Source organism: Chenopodium album, chromosome 15, assembly GCF_948465745.1.
Source record: "Chenopodium album chromosome 15, dcCheAlbu1.1, whole genome shotgun sequence".
In the NCBI taxonomy this organism is placed as follows: Eukaryota; Viridiplantae; Streptophyta; class Magnoliopsida; order Caryophyllales; family Amaranthaceae; genus Chenopodium; species Chenopodium album.
In genome coordinates this window covers 4,562,895-4,581,278 of record NC_137848.1, presented here as the reverse complement: position 1 = coordinate 4,581,278, position 18,384 = coordinate 4,562,895, and the positions used below count along the sequence as shown (strand labels likewise).

The 18,384-nt window shown below is 33.4% G+C and overlaps 2 protein-coding genes across 2 annotated transcripts; both read right to left on the bottom strand.

Moving 5' to 3' along the window:
- Window positions 1–1,923: 1,923 nt before the first annotated feature.
- On the bottom strand, window positions 1,924–6,326 carry LOC145582748 (serine/threonine protein phosphatase 2A 57 kDa regulatory subunit B' theta isoform-like). Its single transcript, XM_081639756.1, has 4 exons — window positions 6,134–6,326; window positions 5,871–5,954; window positions 4,056–5,491; window positions 1,924–2,798 (listed from the first exon to the last, which is right to left on the bottom strand). The coding sequence occupies exons 3-4, from the start codon at window positions 5,256–5,258 to the stop codon at window positions 2,439–2,441; spliced, it is 1,563 nt and encodes a 520-aa protein (XP_081495882.1). The 5' UTR covers window positions 5,259–5,491; window positions 5,871–5,954; window positions 6,134–6,326; the 3' UTR covers window positions 1,924–2,438.
- A 3,746-nt stretch (window positions 6,327–10,072) lies between these two features.
- LOC145582747 (serine/threonine protein phosphatase 2A 57 kDa regulatory subunit B' theta isoform-like) lies at window positions 10,073–16,099 on the bottom strand. Its single transcript, XM_081639755.1, has 2 exons — window positions 14,340–16,099; window positions 10,073–10,803 (listed from the first exon to the last, which is right to left on the bottom strand). Exons 1-2 carry the CDS (start codon window positions 15,546–15,548, stop codon window positions 10,441–10,443), a joined length of 1,572 nt encoding a protein of 523 aa, XP_081495881.1. The 5' UTR covers window positions 15,549–16,099; the 3' UTR covers window positions 10,073–10,440.
- Between the last annotated feature and the right edge of the window lie 2,285 nt (window positions 16,100–18,384).

The window sequence follows — 18,384 nt, the reverse complement described above, 5'->3', positions numbered from 1 at the left end:
TGAGAATCGATTCCATGATCACCTGGAATCGGGAGGGAAGCTCTAACCACTTGAGTTATTCCTCACTCTCTCCAGAAGATGGTATATCATAGCAGAAGTCAAGCACAGAACTTAGCATGGCTCAGCCATGGTCTAGAAGATCTGAGCTTTCGCAGGCTCGATCATGCGATCAGCACTAAGTGGTTCAAGCATACGCTCACTCTCAGGCTCTCAGCTTTAGTGCGTAACAAAGGGCAGATTTGAATTCTACGCGGTTTACATAAACATTAGCCAAGGCCAGGAGCAACCAAATCTATAAGAGCGCACTAAGAGACTAGTCGTCTTATGCATTTGCTCATATCTTCCCGATGCCCACCAGGATTACCTAGGCTTTCATTTAGACGTCTTGTAACCAGAGTTGATCTTCTTTTGATAATTCGATATAAAGGCCAAGGAATAGGTATTGCTAAGTACGATAACAAGACCTCAAGACCCTTAAACTCGAACATTAAGCTTAGCTTTTAACCAATTGTTGTTTATTAAAGTGGCCAAAACCAAAACCAGGTTCTTGGACCATACACTGCTTTTATGGACTTGCTGATAAGAGGAATAATAGATCCATCTCAAATATAAGCAACAAATATCAAAATGGATGTGTTTCGGACGGGAAAGAACAAAAAAAAAATCTTACACTGGATGATGGTATTACCATTTCTGAAATTCGGTTACCATGAAATCCACAGTTCCATTGACACTGCTTCATCTAGTTTTCCTTCTGCAACCATTTCAATCTCCTATAGACAATCAAGTTCTCTGCTAAATAAGACATTTAAAAGTGATCTTAAGTTCCCTAAATGAGAAGGCAATGAATGATTCTTAATCCTAAGAAAGGATACTTGAGCCATGCAAATCATGAAACTAGGTGGTTTTCAGAAATATGAATATATTACTATAATTATTCAGCTAATGAGCATTACCCACCTTAAATCATCGAGAACGACCTCCACTGCTCTAATAAGTATTTGTCTGGTTGGTAAATGATAATTAACCAAATGACTGGTTTCAATCCACCAACAACCCTAAATCATATCATAATCAAAAAAGTCCTGACCACAAAACAGTACTTATCCATAATAAGTCATGCATCTCAAAAGATTCCAAAATTTACATACCAACAAACTCACAATCCCTGTCTAAGTGGTCACTAACACATTATGACTAGAAATCCAGTGAAAGGATAAATTTCGAAAAGGATGCATAAATCCAAATAACAACAATCTCTTCAAAGCCAAGACTTGCTAACTTAGCTGATAAGGTTTTTGAGAATGTAGTATCGACCTTAAAGGAAAACACAAGGCGATACAGCTTATAGCAGGTCATTTGGTAGCACAAGGCATAAGTAACAATTCAATACATCATTACCCTGAAGGAGAGGATATCTCTGTTAGAAAGTAAACCCTCTGTCTTTTACAGAACTATACATCTACTGTTTATGGAAATCCCTCATTGAAAATTGATATGCCCTTTCTAGTAAGCATCTCATGATCTCATCTCTACTCAAACTTTGAGATTGGGTTCTTCGCCCATCTACCTGCTTTAGTCCTCCTAATTCTTCACTCTCCTCAATCTTCATGCAAAACACCAATTATACTTTACAAGGGATTAAGGGGGTCAATTGAAAGTACTGAAGAAAGACAATGAAAATGTTCTACTCCTATATCAAAAGTTAAATGTTGTCTACTAGTGAGTCTTGCGGCTTTATTAGCTGTGCTGGAGTCAAAATAGCCTACTTTGGATACTCCTAACCAGAATTAGTAATCAACTTGCCATATTAATAGGTGCAGGATATTACACTGTTTTAAAACCCCTAACATTTCCTTGACATGTGCATTTCCATATAGTGTCTTGTGGAAATATCAACACTTAAAAAATGAGTCAAAGGTTAAAGTGAACAGAATATTCTATGAAAGTCAAAATAAAGTTCTACAACCAACAAAAATAATTTGCAAGTTCTAAAACTCACATATATAGATAAAAATCAAACCAAATGACATTCTAAGAATAGTCAAGAAGATACACATATGTATACTGCATACTAGCTAGGTAGGTGGAGAAACCCTCAACTAGCACAAAATAATAAAAGATATTACAACCCCCCAACAAAGAAAAGTACCTGGAATCTATAGCTCCTCTGTGTATAACATGGTAACAACCAGTACATCACCATCAGAAAAATCCGTAGCTTGATCTGTCGTTTCAACACTTCTGGTCCAGACAGCTGCTAACTCATATTGCATCTTTCAGCCCAGCATATGGGGTGATCTGTCCCCAAGATCCTCACACCAGAAATTAAAAGGAGGGGACTGGCATTGATCAGCGTTTTTCAACAGGGACTTACCATATAAACCAAAACCTCCAAATCATCAATGATTGAACTACAAGCCAGCATGTCCTAAATGCTAGCTTGCGACTGTTTGAGCAGCTGTATTTTGAGGAGCTAAGGGCATTTCAGTAGTTTTAGATTGGGTTAAAATTATCTCTTCTAAGCGCCTCCATATGGCTTCTTGTTTTTCTTTTCGCTCTTTCTCTTTAGCTTCATCTTCCTCAAACTTGCGCATACACTCCTCGAAAAGCTCTGGATCTACGTCAGAGAAAATCTTCCGCACATTCTGGGTCAAGCTCTGGACAGCCTGGTTCCAGTGGGTTCGACAATTTTTCTCCAGAGCAGGAAAGATAATGGGAAGAATAGTTTTACGATTTTGCTTAATCAGGTTTTCTACATGATCATTACTCCATAGGTACAAAGCCCGCTCTGCCACCTACCATAACAACAAACACATATTTATTCAAAGGATAGATCTAAAGAAGCAAATCTAAAACATGCAGCTAAGTCTTGAAGATTCAATCAAAGGCAGTGTGAACTATCAGATAAACTTTAACTATGATCCTATTTCAGTAAATAGCCAAATAATAACTAACAAAAGTCACATTTGACAAGATAAGTGGTAGAGTTGTCAATATTGGCAAAATCACCAAGCGCAACCCAATACAGATATAACTTTGTTCTTAACCAGTTGGGGCTAGTACCAATCGCCAAACTACTACTAATTATGATCATGACAATGATATATGGAATTTATTATTTTGTCTTCGGCTTCAGCCATAACCCTATGCATTTTTATGACATTTCATGAGATATTTGAAACTATATCTACTCTCTAGCCAAAGATTGTGGCTATGCCAATATGATGCCTTAAGTTGTCAACCCTTCACATTAAACAATTTACCATGAGACTCACATAGAAGATTTGACTAAAGCTCCTCAAAATATATATTTTCTCCACCAATAACAAACAGCAAGCACTTCTTGATCAGACTATTCAATGGCAGGTGACTGCAGCTTTAAAATACCATACCCCACAGATATCAGGATGATCGCATATAGCTACTCTGATCAAATAGCTTTGCATTCCTAGGCATCGTACAATCACAAAAGTTATCTTTAGGAAATTCGTCAAAAAAAAAAAAAAAAAAAAAATGCTGGTGAGTGGAAATTAGCCAGCTGGGCCCTAAAGGATTTTTTTTAGGAAAAGGGCAAAAAAATTAAGATTTTGGAAACATGACATAAATACCAAAAATGCTTACTGTGGGATACTTAGATCAATGTGCCACAAAAGCCTCGTTGAAACTGAAGCACAACTCCCATAGGACAATAAAGGCCAAAGGTAACCACAAAATTTGATGGCATAGTTGCCTCTAAACAAAGAAAAAACCTAGCTCCAAATCTCTAAATCCCAAACTCATGTTATCATCACCTATCATTGTTATCAGTATATTCCCCTTTCAATATATATACTTTTAAAATCATCCCAAACTTCCTTCCGCTTTCCATTCAAATTAGAGGGAGTGGGAGATCAAATGCAAAACAATCCCACCTTCAGAATTTACAGGCCAAAAAATACTTAAGAGTTGACAGGGAAGAAATGTACACACCACTTGTTGAATAATAAACACCCGGAGGTCTAAAGGCAAATGAATGGATTGACAAGAGGATAAATACTGGAAATAGCAATAACCTGAAAGTGGGAGCTGCTCAAGCAACGAGAAATGCGCCGAAATAATGGCACCATGCAACGCTGGAATTCAGGCAATTGGGTTGCCTCCAAAACCTCCTCCAGCTCACTGAGGAACATAACTTCCTTTGTACTGTTGGTAATTGGCCAGTACTTCAATAAACCCCTAATTACAGCATCTGCAAGCTTACTGTCCTTCTCCACAAACTGAGTGATGCAATAAGATAACTGTTGGTGGTATGTTGACAAGCATTTTGGTTTGTGGAGGGGAATCAGGACGCGGACAAGGAACAACTTGTGCTCCTCCTTTAAAGGTAAAGCAAACCCATTAATGATGCTGCCCAAAACTTCCAAAAGCTCTGCAATCCCATTAAACTTCTCAGTTTCAAAGATAAAACGATAAAAAATGTTGTTTATTGATTTCCTAATGAATGGGCGATGCACCATAAACTTGCCATAGATGCGATGAAGAATTGTTTTCAAATACTCCCTCTCTCTCGGGTCTTCAGAATCGAAATTATCTAACAACTTGAGAATAAAACCATGATCAATATACCTCTTGGCCAGCTTTGTATCTGTCTCAGGTGATGCTATAAACCTTAAAAAGAGCTCGTAAACAATCTGCAAATGAGGCCATGCAGGATCCATTGAAGGCTCCTCCTCTTCCAAATCATAAGCCTCTAAAGCCTTATTCTCACGAGGCTGAGCAGCGGGTGACCTAAATAAATTTGCAGACACCATCTTAATGAGCTCTTGCATCGCATTTTCTGTAAACTTACCATTGGCAGAGCTTACATATTCCACAAGCTCCAGCAATGTATGTCTCTTAATCTCCTTTTCTTTCAGGCTTTTTGTGGGGTCAGTGAAATCAAAAATATGACAACACAAGTGAACCTTTCTTATAAACAAATTCTGCTTCTCAGAGCTCGGAACATCTCTAAAACTAGGCAATGCCTCAAACGGGTTGGCAGTGTAGCTTTCGTTAGCGATTAAATCATCTGCCTGCGCGGCTTTATTCCCATTACCCACACCCGAATTTGAAGACGGATGGAAACCTTGGTGAGACACATCCTTTCCATTTCCTGGTCTATGGCCAGCTGCATCACCAGTCCTAGCACCAGCTAAAGCACCCGAAGAGAGAGGATCGCGGGCATCAGCAGACTTAGATGGCTTCTTAGGAAGCCTACCCAATATTTGCTTTATCATATCTTAGCAGATAATGTAAAGATAAGAATATTATTCCACTTCAACCTAAGGGATACCCAAACAGAACCTTCTCCAAGGCACAGAATCAAAGATCATCAGCCAAAATGGAATCAAAAACCTTAAACAGTTCAATCAAATAAGAAAACCCCAATTCCAAAAACTCTCATCTGTACAAAATTCAAATAGCTGCCCCTTGCACTGATGAGCTAGAACACAGGCCCTCCTACAGAGAACTTTTGATCAAAAGTTCATCAATTTTTCAATATTAGATTCCTCAAAAAATAAAAACAACCCAACAAAATTTAGCATTATAATAACTTGGATCAGAAAATTAAATTCCAAATTGGAAAATATAAACACAGATCAATAATTATCAAATTTTAATTATTAATGTTCACATGATAACAATATAAATTGACAACCTTTTGACTTCTAAATTAAAACCCAGAAATTTAATTAAATTCCCTTTCCAATAAAGATGGAAAATAATCAAATTCATCACCTAACAAAACCCAAAATTAAAAATAAAAAATAAAAAGGAGGCCCAAAAGTTGACATTTCACCCATAAAATAAAAATATGTAAATGCGCAATAGAAATTTGAAAAAATTACCTCTTTGTGAGTCGAATTAGAACCACCAAAATGAAGGGGTCAGTTCAACTGGTGGAGAAGTAACTGACAAGATCTGGGTATGATCTGAAACATCAAAGAAAACATTTTTTTTGTCAGAATTTTGATGAAAAAGTAAATGGGAAAAGAATTTCTAAAAAAATTGAATTTTAGACAGAAGAATAAATATATTTTCTTTAAAAAACAGGAGAAAATTTGTGGGTGAAAAAGGAAAAAAAACAAAGGGGAAATTTGAAGAAGCTTACTGAAGCAAGACAAGAAGTAAGGTGATCTAGAAGAATTAAAAGAGTTGAAATTCAAATTGGGGTTTTTATTTCTGATTCTGAAAGAAAAGAGGAGAGAGAAAGACGGAAAATGATGAGCAGAACAGCCCCCAGATATGGACTCACTTGTGGATTATACATTACTCTAATCCAATCCAAACTTCCAAACCCCTTTTTTACTTTTTTTTTTTTTCCTCTATTTGAGAGAAGATAATTACAAATATAAAATATATATAAAATAATTAATTAGGTAAGTAATCAAGTATATGCAAAAAGTTGTTTCAAAAAAAAAAATATATGTGTAAAAAGTTATTCCATTTTTTTTAGCACATACAACTATACAAGTAATTTGTATTCCCTTCATTTTTTTTTGTTTATTTCATTTAAAATATTGTTCTATTAAAAATTGTTACATTTTTTATTATTAAATACAAATATACTTTTTCCACTTTCTTATACAATTTGCAACCGTTTGACTTTTACTATTTATGTGTTTCCCTTTGACGAGTTTTGATGATTTATAATCCGTGGTTAAGTAAAAATATAGTCACGTGAAATCTTGTTAGATTCGTCTCAATTTATACAATTTTAATATCAAATGTTTATAATTTTTACATATTGGTAATTAAATACATTAACGATTGAAAACATGCATCAATAAGTATGAAAAAAGAAGTGTTGCAATTAAATAAAAAAAACAGAGAAAGTAGATATCTTGGTAAATTAATACTTTAACAAACATGCACATTCAAAAGATGTTGTTAAATTACTTTTAAAACTAGTATGTACTTTTATGGTATCAACTATTTATACATTTTTTTTTAATAATATATAAGTATAATTAATTACATATATTGGTTTTTAAAAAAAAATTAATTACATATGGAGTATATTAATAGTCAAATTGGTGCAATGGCAAAATTGAGAGAAGAGAAGTATCATTTGTATTGCCGTAAATAAGTACTCCGTACTCCATAAATTTTTGATGTTTTTTTTAATGCTCAGTCATATAGTAAAACTTTTAAAGGATATATTTGTAATTTCACAATAAAAAGTTACATATTGTAAAGTTTTTTGAAATTATTTTTATTTTTTTTGGTGAAGAGTTTTCATTGAAATTGTATGAAGGATATTTTTCATGTTTAATAAAAATTAAGTTACATATTGTGGAGTTTTCATTGAAATTATATGAAGGATATTTTCATGTTTATAGAAGTGGGTGATTTTATATTTTTTTAAAAGAATATACACAAAAAAAAAAATTACGTCCTTGTGTTTCTTTTTGCCATTCTCATAAAGAAAAAGTAATTATTTAGAACCTTGTTTGATTTATCTCCATACGCAATTTCACAATATTAATTTTTTAAATCAAGAAAGTATAAATCTATCAATTTAACTTTAAGACATGCTATATTTGATGCAAAGAATTACTCCAAATAAGTAGGGGCAGTATTTTTTAAAACAAAAAAGCAAGGGCCAAGGGAAAAAAAATTCTGCTCATATAGAAATATATGAGGGGCTAAAATTAGTGTGTACCTTTCAAAACATTTCCCAAAATTCTTTAGATAGTGTTGATTCTATGGTGATTAGTTCACCCTAAATTTGGTACTCGCATTATTTTTTTCCACCTTATCCAATTGATCTCTTGATAACACAATTACACACTTACCTTCTCAGAAAATGATACTGATATGGAATACATCCAAAATAGTTTGTCAAATTTGTATAAATAGAGAATGTTGGCCTTTATCTATAGAGTATGTGTATGGTATTCTCTAGTTGGTGTAAGTATCATACAAAGTTCACTTATACGCGATAAAATTTAGGGTCTGTTCACATTTATTGAACTAAACTGATTGGAGCTGAACTGAACTGAATTGAATAGAACTGAAATGAATATTTTATGAGAGAAGGAAATTAGGAGTTGAACTAAACTAAACTGAACTAAACTGATTAGAGCTGAAGTGAACTGAAATTAAGCTGAAGTGAACAGGCCTAGTTCATAATTCATAAATAATACGGAGTAATGACCTTTGAAAATCTCAAAATTATGGGTAAGTATCAAATCGTAATTGTAATTTAACATACAATTAGATATAAGTCAAAAGGATCTAGTCTATCAATCAATAACATAACACTAAAACAGACACCAAGAATAACATATAAGTCAAAAGAATATTGGTGCTGTTTTTTTCCCTCTAAAAATGTTTTTCTTTATATTTTTTTTAATTCACTCCCTTACAAAAATCACTTTTTGTATAACTACGATTCACTTCCTTAAAAAAATATTTACCAAATTATATAATTGTAATATTCACTTCGTAAAAAATATTCACATATTTTTCATATCTTTTATTTTATAAAATATTATTTTATATTTTTTACCTTTTGATTCAGAACTCAATTTTGGATATAAATTAAGATTCAAACTTTTTCAATTTCATTTAAAAATACGAGCATTATGTTTTGGTAGATTTTGAATAAACATTATAGTTCATTATAAATTTTTTGTAAAAACTGTGTGTGGCACGGGACTTAATCTAGTTTGTTTTATAAACCAAACATTTATAGTATATATTAAAACTCAATGGGAAGACATGAGCCAGCCACGTGTCGTCATGACTAGGCGAATGATGTAGCGCCATGTCATTTCTTGATTAATTCTTATAATTAACCCCCAATTTAAGAGGATGTTTAAGGTGATTAATCACCACCATTATTCTCTTGATAAGTAACTTTCATAACTCTCCATTTAAGAGGATGTTTAAGGTGATTATTCACCTCCATTGATGCTTGGGATTCTTCTTCTATGTTTTTTCATGTTTCTCTATAAATAAAAGAAGCTTTTTTTTTTTTTTTTTTTTTTTTTTTACTGATTTTTACACTTAAAAACTACATCAAACACAGTAGTCTAAACACATTCTCTATTGGGCATAAATTACTTGACTCAAACCTTCAACCCAAAAGTGTCTATGTGTGAAAGTGGTGTACGTGTTAACCTTAGGGTTCGTGCCGAGGAATACAATTGAGCACCTTGATTGAGCTGGAAATTCGTTTTCAAGTTGGTGATTTGCATCACGACGCACCGATATTGTTCCATTGTTTGTGAGATTATCTTTTTTATCTTACGTAAATATTTTTATACTATTTGTACTAGACTACTCCTTTATTTACAACAAATGTAACAAATTAAATCTATATTATTTTATTACATAATTTTCATTATAAAACCTCATTTATAATATACATATAATAACCCGACGCATTGTCCGAGCCAAAAACTAGTTTAAAATTAAAATTAATAAATAATGTTGAATTTAAAAGTTTAATCAGTCATAAATAACAATCAAGCTTTAAGTGAATGAATCTAGCTTGTTAATAAATACTCAGTATAAACAAACCCACATTCATCAACATAAACAAAAACAAGTAATTCATGAGCAAAATTAAACATGAATGAATATGAACGAGTAGATCCTTGATTCATATTCAGACTCATTAATTAAACGAGCTTAAAAACTTGTTCAAACTCAACTCATTTATCATATTCAAATAAACAACATCAATGAATAAGTTTTAAACGAAACTTTAAAATGATATGTTTATAGAAAGTCTCAACTGATTTACACCCTAAAATTGTCAATCCGTCGTATTCAAAACATGTACAATACATCCAATCATCTAAAACTCTAAAAGGTGTTTGCAAAGCCAGCCTTTTTCATCAGAATTATGGGTCCATGACAATTATAGGGCTACCCTTTGAGCCTACTATAATGGTCATTAGTATGTCTGAGAAAAAGTGGTGCACCAAGTCCCCTCAACAACTATGCAGCACTCCCACCTTAATTAGTAAAGCAAATTTGACAGTAATAAACAACTTAAGGAATGTTTGGTTAATTTGAATTTATCAGACAAACCAACTTTAAAAGCAGCCATTAATTATATAATAAAGCCAAACCAGGAATATCACAACTGTACAAAGTTTCCAACTGCTGCAAGTTGCAGAAAATTCTAATCTTATGCCAATTCTCCTTACTCTTTTCAATTAATATATCTACCCATACTTTTAAGCCCTAAGTAAATCTAAACTAAAGAGTTTTAGAAATTTAAACATAAGCTACAAATATTGGCTAACGCGTTTTCTTTGCTTTTTTTTTTTTTTTTTTGGACATTCGGCCAAAAATACAGGAGGATAGTAACGAATTGAATCAATGACCATACACGAAACTCCATCACCAGAACCCTGTCAGTTAATGATATTGGCGTCAAAAAAAAGATCGATCTTTGGATCAAAGACCGGAAGTGGTACGGGCTGGTAAAATGAGGGGGACGAGGACAGGTTCACTACTTTTTGCTTTTTCAGCAGCTATTTCTTCTAACCTTTTCCATGTTGCTTCGCGTTTTGCTCTCATTTCCTCTTCCTGTGATTCATCTTCCTGAAACTTGAGTGAACATTCCTCGAAAAGCTCAGGATCAAGGTCAGAGAAAATCTTACGCACATTGAGAGTTAAGCTGTGAACAGCCTGGTTCCAATGATTTCTTGCATTCTTTTCCAGTGCAGGGAAAACAATAGGTAGAATAACCTTGCAGTTTTGTTTGATCAAGTTTTCAATGTGGTCGTTGTTACAGAGGAACAATGCCCTCTCAGCAACCTGAAAAAAAGATCAGAAGAGTTATTTTGACTACTACATGTTTTAAAAAAAAAAAAAAAAACCAACTGTTCAATGTTTTTCCTTTTAATCCATCCATATGAATGAGGTATAAATAATGTTTATAATTGCAATGAATCTACTTCATATTGCCCAGATACCCCAATTTTACTATGAAAACTAGTACGAAGTCTCCAGAACTTTTCCAACTTTATTTTTTATCCTGATATGAATCAGTGATTATCCACTTTTAAGATCAGTGAATCCCAATTTCAGAATATACACACAAGTGACACAACCTTACCTCAAGCGAGTTAAAGCCTTAGGACTAGTAGAAAGGCTGTGTTCCAAAGACTACAGAGAAAAAATTTACATACTTTGCATAAAACTTGTACAAACCAACAAGAACTTAAAAACACTTTCCGCTGTCGGCAAATCACAACATGAACCATGGTGCAGCAATGGTAGCTACAACTTTTCAATAGATAGTGGCCTTGAGAGTTGTGCTACTGATTATAAATCAGAAGTTCAGAACAAGAATGTACCCTGGAATGGGGTATTATTACTCATTTAATATGTAAGACACGTCAAAAGATCAAAGTACCCAAGATATCAGAGTAAGACATGTCCAATCGCCTTCTTACAAAAGAAAAGTACTAAGCAAAAGGATCGATCCTCTTCAATTAGCACAGTGAACCCATATTATTGTTTGATACCACCCCCAACAAGTAAAAAAACATAGAAAGAGATTATGCCAATAACTAACTTATTCTTCACTGCTTCACAAGAAGTACCCTTCTCCCTCCTGGAAATAAACCCTTCTCCCTTTTGGGGAAAAACAAGAAAAACAAAAAACAAACAAAACAAAACAAAAATCAATGACACTTAACTGACTTCTACTCTACAGATTATCACTTCATCCTCAGCAACCATATTTGCATCAGTATTTTTTTATTTTCATGCTCACCATTAACCAAAGTCGATAACCATATAAAGATCTCATTAATAAGCAGTATCTGATACTCCATCCGATCCTAAATGTTCTTACCATTTTAAATGTGCACGTTTGACAATGCATTACTTTTACCATAAAAGGCATAAATATCTATACTGTCATACAAGTATTAGTTAAAAAATGTAACGGTTGAATATTAATAAACTACTCATTGAGATGAATCAAAATAAGATCTAACATGACATTCATGTTATTAAGAGAAATTTAGAAGTTTTTCTCAACTTATGAATAGTACTAAGTTCCCAATGGGAAGAATAAAATTAATCAGAGGGATTAGATTAGTATACTAGCAGCAAAAGTGCATCAACGTCTTTTGAAAGCAAAGTAATCAATCTCAAAACTCCACAAAGAAAAATAAATCTAATGACAAAACATAAGAATGTTTCCAACCAACTCTTCTTGACACTTACAGAAATTGGACTTCTAGATAGCATTAGTTGGGAAGCCGAACTATCTGCTGCTTATTACAAGGCAATAGTGAAATCATATCTAGGACTACATCATGTAACAAGATTCCGTTGACACAGGATCAGTATAAAATGATTCTGATGCTTTTACGTCTTACCTACCTCAATGAGGTCACAAGAAAGAAATAAAGCCTAGGACAGCAGGCTAGTGAAGACAGTTTCAAAAAAAAAAAGAAAATACACTTCAAATAAAGGCATTGCAAAGATGCAAGTCCAACAACATGTTTCAAATGTATGGACCCTTTCTTCGCCTCAGTCTGATACTCTGATGACAATCAAAATGACAGTTACAAATCATGGATTTCTAAAAGCTCATCATATAGTTTTTTGTCTTACTGTTAGCCAGAAGTTTAGCTTGTTACAATTTCATTTAATTTTTTCTTCTCCTACTCTCATATCATCAAACTCACATAGGCTTTAAAAAAGTAAAGAAAAATAAACTATGTACAAACATTTGCAATGATTATATATATCACCAATTGCAAATAAATATTCATACAATTACCATTGCTTCAATTAGCAGAAAATATTTTGTAAGCAGCTTAAGCAAAGAAAAAATAACTCCGAAGAGGTAGCAAGGGACAATTTTTAAGCTGATTATCAACAGCCAAAGAACACCCCCCTTAGAAAGTCCGTCCTAACTCATGACAAGTCCTTGTAACTCTAAGGCAGAATTTTGGAGCTTGATCAGCATCCAATGACTGATTCAAGCAATATTCAACCAGTCATTGCCTCACGCTATTGCTTTTTGATGTTAGCCCAAGAGTTAGAGCATGAACTAAATGCTATAGAATTCTATCAAGAATGAAGTCTGCTTCACTAATTTGACTGTTACAAGCTGCTTGAGGTACATATTCCACCCACATCTAATGATCACATGCTTTCTCAAGGTAGAACATTCAATCCATAACATGTCAACCTCACACACTAGCAAGCCTTTTATAGGAGCTATTTCATGTTTTCCTTGAGAAAATCCAGTTACATTAATTACTTATACCCAGCTAAAAGTTAAGAAGCCATGAGTATTAGTATTAGCATATACATCCCTAAGGCAAACCAATATAGAAGTCTGAGACAATTAACAGAACAAAGAAAGAGATAAACATAAATACTCAATTCAAACAACACCTTCCAAGTCTCGCATATGAATTTTGATTACAACAACAGCAACCCAATTGGGTCCAGCACATGGCAGAATAAAGGGGTCAACTTTATGCAAACAAGCAATCCAAACCCCCTTTTTATCATTATTAGTATTTTCCTTGAATCAAATGTCTTATAGTGATCCTCCATAATAAAATAATGAGTACTATATAGAATTATAGACAATAGGTGATAAGATATAATGAATTCATACATATTTCTGTTACAAAAATATGATTAAATTCTTAAACATACTTCCATTTTCCATGTCAAATACTAAATAAAATGAGAAGGAAGGTCATACATGGAATTTAAAAAAAAAAAAAAAGAGGCTACCAACTACATGGTATTGGCTATATGAAATAACCACAGGCAACATAATAAAAATAAAAGTAAATTGATGATCCAAACCAAGTTCCATCAACTAATACCCCAATGCTTCTATAAGAGCCTGATGATGCTTTGGGGGGGGGGGGGGGTAGAGTCTGCAGCATCACTCCAATGGAAGTAGAAGTACTGCATTCATTAAACCTTTGGTCAATAATGGCTGATACACATTTTGAGATCAAAACTAATCAGCTTTCTGAGATCAGCACAATTACGAATCTAAGAATATGGCTGTGATATGTTTGGTTGACAAAAAGTTATTCCGATTCCTATGTTTAGTGTCATAGAAAGTTCTACTACCTCCATTTCTTTTATTGGTGCTATCAACGATTACCCAATATTGTAATTCCTAACTCCCCCATTATTTTGGTTAATCAAACAAGCACTAAATTGTAGACACTTGACACACACAACTTGGACATATTTTATGAAATACCAAAGCAATAAGAAAGGAAGGCATATAATCACATTATACAAAACAGTAGTTGAACTAAAAGAAGAGAGGATGGAGAAACCAGACTCAATACCTGGAAATGTGAACTGTTCAAGCAACGGGCAATTTGACGGAATAAGGGAACTACACTTCGTTGGAATTCTGGCAGTTGTGTTGCTTCTAAAACTTCTTCCAACTCACTTAAATACATCACTTCCTTAGAACTATTGGTGATTGGCCAATACTTCAATAGCCCTCTAATTACAGAATCAGCAAGCTTGCAGTCTTTCTCCACAAACTGTGTAATGCAGTAAGATAATTGTTGGTGATACATAGGCAAGCACCTCGGTTTATGCAGAGGTATTAGTGCCCTAACAAGAAAGAGCTTATGCTCTTCTTTCAGTGGCAGAGCAAATCCATTTATAATGCTTCCAAGTATCTCTAGAAGTTCAGCAATCCCATTGTGTTTCTCAGTCTCAAAGATAAATTGGTAAAATATGTGGTTAATTGCCTTCCTAATATACGGACGATGCACCATAAACTTCCCGTATATGCGATGTAGAATTGTCTTCAGATATTCTCTTTCACGGGGATCTTCAGAATCAAAAAGATCTAACAGCTTCAACACAAAGGAATGATCAACATACCTTTTAGCTAATTTAGCATCAGTCTCAGGAGATGCCACAAATCTCAACAAGAACTCATACACTATCTGCAAATGAGGCCACGATGCATCCATCAAAGGCTCCTCGTCTTCAACATCAAACGCCTCTATAACTTTGTTCTCTCTAGGCTGAGCAGCAAGAGACCGAAACAAGTTTACCGACACCATCTTTATGATTTCCTGCATTACATTCTCTGAAAACTTCCCATTCGCCGATGAAAGATAATCTACCAGTTCCAACAATGTCTGTCTCTTTACCTCCTTTTCTCTCAGATTCTTTGTTGGATCATGGAAATCAAATAGAACACAGCACATATTAAGCTTTCTAATAAACAAGCTCTGCTTCTCCGAACTCGGTACATCCCTAAAACTCGGCAACGCTTCATAAGAAGACAGCATAACACCATTCATCATTGTATCCACAGTTCTAGACACTTTCTTGCCTTGATTCTGCCCGGCACTCGAAGCACCATTTGCACCCATATTGTGCTGATTATTACTAGTCCTGTTAGACCCCACATCACTCTTCCTCACACTGCTGGATGCATTCAAACCAGCACTAGAAGCATTCTTATGCTCTCGATTCTCCGATGATTTTGACGATTTCCTTGGAATCTTACTAAGTATTTGCTTAAACATTGCTCACAAACCCAGAAAGTAAAATAGCACCCCAGATGCCAACCTCTCAAAATCTCCAAAACCAACAAATTTCACTAAAAACTACCAACAACAATTACACAAGAAACATACATATAATCCTCCTTCCTTCTCAGAAGCAAATTTGTTCATCAAATTCAGAATCAATCAAACAAACCAAGATGAAAACTTCCCCCATTAAAACACAAATACATTGAAATTAACACTTAACTAAAAAATTATACTAACCCAAATGCTAAATCAAGTTCAAAAATCACCCAGAAGCATGCAAAATCTCTTCTTTCCGCAGTAAAATTACACCCAGAAAATAAAAAAGGGGGTAAAATCATGTACCACCTAATTACATGAAAGATGAACTTACCTTCACAAATTATAATCAAAACCCTAGTGCTTCAACTCTTGGTACTTCTTGCAAATTAATTTTCTGATTTTTCCCTGAAAAAATTATTATGCCCACTTCAAAATAAAATATTTTTGGGGGGTTTTAGCAGAACAAAGATTCAATCTTTTGGGGGGGCCTAATTCAAAAAACAAAAGAGAAAAAGAAACCCAGGACGTGTAAATCCACTATGAATAAGAGATGAGAAAATGACACTCCAATTTTTTTAATTTTTTATATTTATAAAATTATTAAGAAACAACTTTTTTTAAATTTAAATAAGAAAAAGAATGAATTTTCCTTACACATAAATTTGTTATTTTATGGCCTGGGTATGGTGGTACATAAGTACTTGAAAAATACTAACATAAAAAAGAAAAGGTAATATTTTTCAGAAAAACAAAATAACCCAATTGCCCATGCTTGTGTATTTTGTAGGGCGAATTCCAATAAAGGGAATAAATAATTGACAGAGAAAGTAAATTAATAAATAAAGAGGTACCCACAAATAAAAGAAAAAAATATCCAAAAAAAAAAATATTAAATTCAATGGGGCTTATTTTTTCTTTGTAGAATTCTTCTTTTCTACACCTAATATATTTTTATTTAATACTAGTTGTGATTCAGTAGTTTCATAGTTTGTAGAAGTTCTACTAGTATGAAGTATAAACTGATGTTGTTGAGCTTGGCAATTTGACTAGATCCAACATTTGGGTTGACAGGTTCCAATTAAGGTGGACTATTTTATCTATTCGGGTTAGGTTTCGGGTGTGGTCAATGACATTAGGAAAACTTTGTACGTATAGACGATATGGCGCTTTTCCTAACAATTAAAGAAAGAATTTTGATAAGTAGTACGAGTAACTAGTACTCCGTAAGAAATTAGGTTAGGTAATTGTATTTTTTTTCCTTTTTTATTTATGGAAATTGTATCTTAAACGGCATGTTTTATAATTTTGGTCACACGGTAACTTACTACCATTTTTCTCTTCATTTTTGAGTAATTTTGTAAATAAATATCTACTAAAAACTTTTATGTTTTTTAGGAAAACTACAAAGTATTTCATAAAATACTAGAAGTGGTATAATTTGATCAACAATGTTTTTGGAAGCACTTCCCTTAATGATGCTAATATTATGGGCGTGTTTGGTGAATAGCTTAAAACTGAAAGCTGAATCTGATTATGTTAGCTGATTTTGACTAGCTGATTGTATTAACTGATTTGACTAACTTATTTTATTAGCTGATTGTTTAGAAGTGTTTGGTAAATAGCTGATAGTTTAAAGGTGATTGAGTATGTGAAATGACCAATAAGCTAAATGAGGGTATAAGTGTCATTTCACAACAATTAATGAATAAGCTAATTGAAAAAGCTCCTAATAGGAGCTTTTTCAAAAAGAGCTTATTTAGTGGAATAAGTTCTTCAAATAAGTTTCCCACCAAACATATTAAATTAGCTTATTTAATAGTCAATAAGCTAATATTGGTCAAATAAGCTGTTTACCAAACACAGCCATATCTTCTCAGTCTATCACCCACAATAGCATGGAGGAAAATAAAAACCATTATTTTTAAGCCGGTTCAAAAGTAGTGGATTATTAGCCTTAAAACTGTTAAGCTGAATACCTAACACTCTAACAGTTAATCTTTAGGAATACCTCACACTAATTTGGGCATGTATAATAAAAGCCAAAAGAACTGCCACTTAGGAAAGTGGAAAAGTGAGACCATGAGAGTTTCAGAAAATGTCAAGCTGAGATGAATTGGATGAAATGAGTTACGTACAAATGGTGTACACAAATTAGGTTTAAAGGAGCAAATATCACTTGAGAAAAGAGCATGCTTGGGGAGGATCATGGTTGACGATGAGTTAAGCTAAAATACGGTTCCTCAACTTTACCATTAGTAGCACATTTGGTCCCTTATCTTTGAAATGAAGCAAAAAGGTCCCTCAACCACCCTAGCCTCACCATTTTTGGTGGAGGAACTTCCTAGTCAACAAAGTTTAGGGATGTCAATATGCCAACTAAGCCAAAGTTCAAGGACTTCCAGTGATGAGTCAACAAAAGTTTAGGGACTACACTTGTTTTTTTTCAAGCAAAAGTTTAGGGACTTGTTAGATCATAAGTCAATTAATTAAATAAATATAAACAAAAGTTTAGGAATTTATAAAGTGAGTTTTTCTTAACCAAATATTTATTAAGTGAGTTGGCAAGAATAAAACTTGCTAATAAAATTTGATAATCATGATATATTTTATATTTTTTTTTATCATTCCTTTACTTCCTACCATTATTTTGTAATCAAATTTTTTACAATATATTCCAACTAAACTCATTAACCACACTTTCTCAAATCCTAACTCCTAACCCCTTATATATTTCACACACCAAAATAAATTTAAAAAAAAAAATAAAACCAAAAAATGTAATGTGTTT

What these genes read in the sequence shown, in the direction of transcription:
- LOC145582748 (XM_081639756.1), bottom strand. Translation starts at nt 5,258, where the DNA reads ATGATAAAGCAAATATTGGGTAGGCTTCCTAAGAAGCCATCTAAGTCT. An exon ending in TGAGCAGCTCCCACTTTCAG is followed by an intron (nt 2,799 to 4,055) that starts GTTATTGCTATT and finishes TTGTTATGGTAG; the next exon opens with GTGGCAGAGCGGGCTTTGTA.
- LOC145582747 (XM_081639755.1), bottom strand. Translation starts at nt 15,548, where the DNA reads ATGTTTAAGCAAATACTTAGTAAGATTCCAAGGAAATCGTCAAAATCA. An exon ending in TGAACAGTTCACATTTCCAG is followed by an intron (nt 10,804 to 14,339) that starts GTATTGAGTCTG and finishes TCTTTTTTTCAG; the next exon opens with GTTGCTGAGAGGGCATTGTT.